Genomic DNA, 5,656 nt, shown 5'->3' with positions numbered 1-5,656 from the left:
TGACCGTAGGGGGGATGAAGATTTTATTATGATGTGATCGAACCCACAGGGCTGCCTACGTATCCCCTCTTAAATGGGAATCAGGTCAAGCGTAGTTTGGGTTACACCAAATAGAAATTGTAAACATAATCTTAAACATAATATCTCTTGACTGCGTATGAATTGATAGGTTTTGGCCATATCTCTCCATCTATCTCTGCAAGTATAAGTGCTCCTCCTATCAGTACTCGGTGAACCATGTAAGGGCCTTGTCAGTTGGGTGAGAATTTCCCTTTGCTTCATCCTGATGTGGGAAGATTCGTTTCATTACCAATTGGCCCGGTGTGAATTGCTTTGACCTAATATTTTTTGTTGAAAGCTCTTGCCATTCTGTTCTGGTATAGGTGACCGTGGCACACTACGTTCATTCGTTTACCATCAATGATAGCTAGTTGTTCATACCGGTTCTGTACCCATTCTGCGTCGCTGAGCTCGACTTCTTGTATGATTCTTAAGGAAGGGATCTCCACTTCGGTGAGAATAACGACTTCAGTACCGTAAACCAGTAAATAGGGAGTTGCCCCAGCTGATGTACGAACTGTGGTTTGATACCCGAGTAAAGCAAATGGTAGCTTTTCGTGCCATTGTTTGTAGTTATCCACCATTCTCCTCAATATTTTCTTGATATTCTTATTGGCGGCTTCTGCGACTCCATTCATTTGCGACCGGTATGCTATGGAATTTCGATGCTTGATCTTGAATGTTTCATACATGGCTTTTATCAGGTCACTGTTGAGATTAGCGGTATTGTCAGTGATGATTGATTCAGATACTCTAAATCGACAGACGATGCGATCCCGGACGAAATCTGCTACGACCTTCTTAGTCACAGCCTTATAGGACGTGGCTTCCACCTATTTTGTGAAGTAGTCTATAGCTACCAAAATGAATCTATGTCTATTTGAAGCAGTGGGTTCGTGACTTCATGCCCCAAGCAGAGAAAGGCCAGGGTGAACTCGTTGCATTGAGTTCGTTGGGCGGTATTCGTATCATATCAGCATGTGTCTGCCATTGGTAACACTTTTGAACATATTTGATGCGGTCTGTTTCCATAGTCATCCAAAAATACCCTGCTCTTAATACCTTTTTGGCCAAAACGAAGGCGTTCATGTGGGGTCCACAGGTTCCGACATGTATTTTTTCGAGCAATCTAGATGCCTCCTTGGCATCGACACATCGCAGTAATCTCAAGTCGGGTGCTCTTCTATACAGAATTCCTCCGCTTTGGAAGAAATGATTGGCCAATCTTCGGAGCGTGCGCTTCTGGGTATGTGTAGCATTCTCTGGATATTCTCCCTTTTCCAAGTATTCCTTGATGTCATGGAACCACAGATTTCCGTCAAACTCCTCTTCAACATGAGCATAATAAGTCGGATGCTTATGAATCCCTATTGAGATAAGATCGATGAAGTTCTTGTCTGGATGTTGTATCATGGAAGACAAGGTGGCAAGCGCGTCTTCAAATTCATTTTGAATCCTTGGGACATGCTTGAATTCTATCTTCATGAACCTCTTGATCATTTCTTGTACACAATGCAAGTATGGCAATATTTTGGTATTCTTAGCATCCCATTCTCCAAGAACATGGTGTACCAATAGGTCTGAATCTCTGATTACCAGCAACTCCTGAATGTTCATGTCGATGGGTAACCTGAGTCCTAAGATGCATGCCTCGTATTCTGCCATATTGTTGGTGCACGGGAATCTGAGTTTTGAGGATACCGGATAATGTTGACCGGTTTTTGATACTAAGACGGCTCCGATGCCTACTTTCTTGAAGTTTGCTGCTCCATCAAAGAACATCCTCCGACCGTCGTATGCCTCGGTAATATCCTCTCCTACAAAGGATACCTTTTCGTCAGGAAAATACGTCTTCAATGGTTCGTATTCTCTGCCTATGGGATTTTCAGCTAAATGATCAGCCAATGCTTGCCCTTTGACTGCCTTCTGAGTTATATAGAAGATGTCGAACTCACTTAGCAATATTTGCCACTTTGCTAACTTACCCATATGCATGGTCTTCTGAAAGATATATTTTAGCGGATCCATCCTTAATATGAGATATGTAGTGTATGCATAAAAATAATGTCTCAACTTCTGGGCTATCCACGTCAAAGCACTACAGGTGTGTTCCAATAAAGAGTATTTGGCTTCGTAAGGTGTGAACTTCTTGCTAAGATAATATATCGCCTGCTCCTTTCTCCTAGTTTCATCATGTTATCCTAGAATGCAACCAAAGTCCCCATCCAACACAGGCAGATAAAGCAGCATAGGTCTTCCTGGTTCTGGTGGGACCATCATGGGTGGTTTAGACAAATACTCCTTGATCTTGTCGAAGGCCTTTTGACATTCTTCAGTCCAGCTTGTCGCAACATCTTTCTTCAATATTTTGAAGATTGGCTCAGATATCACCGTTGATTGTGCTATAAAACGGCTGATATAATTGAGGCGCCCTAGAAAACTCATCACATCTTTCTTATTCTTTGGTGGTGGCAAATCCTAGATAGCTCTAATTTTTGATGGGTCTAGCTCAATACCTCGGCAGCTGACGATGAAACCTAACAATTTTCCTGCAGGGACTCCGAAGGCACATTTTGCAAGGTTTAACTTCAAGTTGTATTTTCGAAGTCGATCAAAAATGTTCTTCAGGTCTGCTATGTGATTCGAACTTCTTTTGGATTTATGATAACATCATCTACATATACCTCTATTTCCTTGTGTATCATGTCGTGGAAGATAGTCATCATGGCTCTCATGTAGGTGGCCCCAACGTTCTTTAAACCAAACAACATCATTTTGTAACAATATATCCCCCATGGTGTGATAAAGGCAGTCTTTTCGGCATCCTCTTCATCCATCCAAATCTGATGGTATCCTATGAAACAATCCACAAAGGATTGGAGTTCATGCTTGGCGCAATTTTCAATTAGTATGTGTATGTTAGGCGGCGGGAAATCATCCTTGGGACTTGCTCTATTCAGATCTCGGTAATTGACACATACTCTAACTTTTCCATCTTTCTTTGGAACCGGCACAATGTTGGCTAACCAGGTCGGGTATTTGACCACTCGGAGAACCTTGGCTTTGATTTGCTTGGTGACCTCCTCTTTTATCTTCAAACTCATATCCGGCTTGAACTTTCTGAGCTTCTACTTTACCGGTGGACACATGGGATTGGTGGGTAGCTTGTGAGCTACTATGGATGTGCTTAAACCAGTCATATCATCGTAGGACCATGCGAAAATGTCATCATACTCCTTTAAAAACATGATATACTCATCTTTTTCTATCAGTGATAGATGGATGCTTATGTGAGTTTCCTTGACTGTTTCAGAATCCCCTAAATTAACATCCTCAGTTTCCTCCAAATTAGACTTCGATTTGTTTTCAAAATTCTCTACTTCTTTGACAATTTTCTCATGTATTACATCATCCTCTAGATCTTCTGAATCATTGTCCTTATGTTGCATCATCTCATTACATGTCACAATCGTAAGTTCATTAGGATATGTAATAATTATGCTGAAAAGAATGTAGAAAGATAATAATAAATATGAAAAGTAATAATGCATTAAGAAAATTTTTAAATGTCAACAAGTACGACTCGATGACTCGAGTAATTATTTCAAAACAAAATACTTAAAAATGTCTTAAATGCTCAAAACAATTTGAAAATAAGCTATGCTAATTTGCCAGGCTACCAAGGAACTCGGCGAGCCCGGAATGGTGCAGCGGTCCAATTCTTGAGAATAATTCCCTCCTCCATTGTTTGAATGGTAAGGTCTTCCTCCTCATCCTCCTTGACAATTGCGCTGCAGTCCATGTCTTCCTCATCCAGAAATAGCTTCCTCATACTGGCCAAAACCTCATCTTCTTCGGTTCCCCATATCATGTCAGCTTGACGGAATGTCTGGGGCAGAGGTGGTACGGGTTGTTCTAGCGGATAATAATGGGCGCGCCATGACAGTGTCCAATCCTGATACTCTTGCACGGTGTATTCATATTCGAGTCCAAAGGTCGTGCCATGATACTATGGTTGTACAGGTTTAGTGATCCCTTGAAGCTTTTGTCAAGACCCTTGCCTGGTTCATATCCCATCCACAACAATATGCATTCTATCTTCTTGCTCCACTTTCGATCATTTTCAATTATGTTCACCCGCTCAATTCTGTGATATGTTTCTCCACCCAACTTCCTCCTATTTTCGATAACTGTAACGGTCTGGTTGGTGTAGATAGGGTTGCTTCCGTCCCCATGAATGATCACCTCCTGATGATTCCATTCGAACTTCACAACTTGGTGCAGAGTAGAAGCCACTGCCCCAGCTGCGTGTATCCACGATTATCCCAACAATAGGTTGTAAGTAGCAGATACATCTAACACTTGGAACTCAACATCAAACCAAGTCGGACCCATCTGTAGATCAAGGTTGATTTCCCCGATAGCGGATCTCTGAGATCCGTCGAACGCCTTCACATTCATGTTGCCCATTCTTATCTCGTGCAGGCCCTTACCTAATATCTTCATAGTGGTCAGTAGACATATATTTAGACTTGAACCTCCATCTATCAGGACCCTGGCAATGAACTTGTCCTCAAATTGCACTTTGATGTCCAACGTCTTGTTGTGACTTAGTCCTTCTAGTGGTAACTCATCTTCGTGGAAAGTGATTTTATGGCTTTCTAATACCTGTCCGACCATGTTATCCATCTCTCCACTAGTGATGCTGGTGGGTACATAAGCTTCACTCAACACTTTCATCAAACCATTCTTGTGCGTGTCTGAGTTTTGCAACAGTGATAAGATGGATATCTGAGCAGGGGTCTTGTTCAGGTGGTCAACAACAGAGTATTCTCTTGCTTGTATCTTCCTCCAAAGATCGTCAGTGCCAGTCTCAACAACAGGTGGTTTAGGTACAACTTCCTTGCTTATTCCTCCCAGATTCTTAGGTGAGTAAACTCTGACAGTTCTAGTTATACCTTGCGCGACACCTGTTTCTTCCATTTTGGCTTTTCCCTTTCTTTTTACTTCCGCAACATAATAAACGGGATGACATCAGGCTCGTAAGATGGCATGTGAGCTACCATTACAGTGAAGGGTGTAGATACCTCAACTTCAAATGGCGTCTGGGTTTGTACCACAACTGGCGTGAGGGTGATCGAAGATGTTTTAGGAGTGTCTCCCTCTCGACTGAGTCTAATGAACCTTCCCGATCCCACTCTTCATCAGTTTCAATCACGTTCACTCCCTCACCTCTATGATCTAGGAGAGGGTTGTTGCGGACGTTCGGTACAACTTCCTTTGCTTGTATAACCTTAGTGTCGATCAACGTCTAAATCTTGTCTTTCAACGTGCGACATTCCTCAATGGTATGACCCTTCATGCCTGAATGATAAGCACATGTTTTGTTAGGGTTGATCCATTGGGAAGGATTTTCCATAACAACAACAAGAATAGGGGTGACGTAACCAGCGACCTTCAGTCTTTCATATAGTTGGGCTATGGATTCAGCAATTGGGGTGTATTGTCTAGGAGGTCTGCAGTCAAAATTTGGACGTGGTTTTAGGTAGCTTTGGCGAGCGAGTGAAGGTGAATGGTAATATGCAGGTTGAGTGTT

General features: G+C 42.2%; 1 protein-coding gene across 1 annotated transcript; it reads right to left on the bottom strand.

Annotated features, from left to right (window-relative positions):
• Positions 1 to 338: 338 nt before the first annotated feature.
• On the bottom strand, positions 339 to 2,088 carry LOC138897646 (uncharacterized). The gene is made up of 2 exons (XM_070183642.1): positions 1,123 to 2,088; positions 339 to 893 (listed from the first exon to the last, which is right to left on the bottom strand). Exons 1-2 carry the CDS (start codon positions 2,086 to 2,088, stop codon positions 339 to 341), a joined length of 1,521 nt encoding a protein of 506 aa, XP_070039743.1.
• Between the last annotated feature and the right edge of the window lie 3,568 nt (positions 2,089 to 5,656).

Source organism: Nicotiana tomentosiformis, chromosome 8 (genome assembly GCF_000390325.3).
Source record: "Nicotiana tomentosiformis chromosome 8, ASM39032v3, whole genome shotgun sequence".
In the NCBI taxonomy this organism is placed as follows: domain Eukaryota; kingdom Viridiplantae; phylum Streptophyta; class Magnoliopsida; order Solanales; family Solanaceae; genus Nicotiana; species Nicotiana tomentosiformis.
Note: the sequence above shows the minus strand (reverse complement) of the source record. Positions and strands in the feature narration are given on the sequence as shown.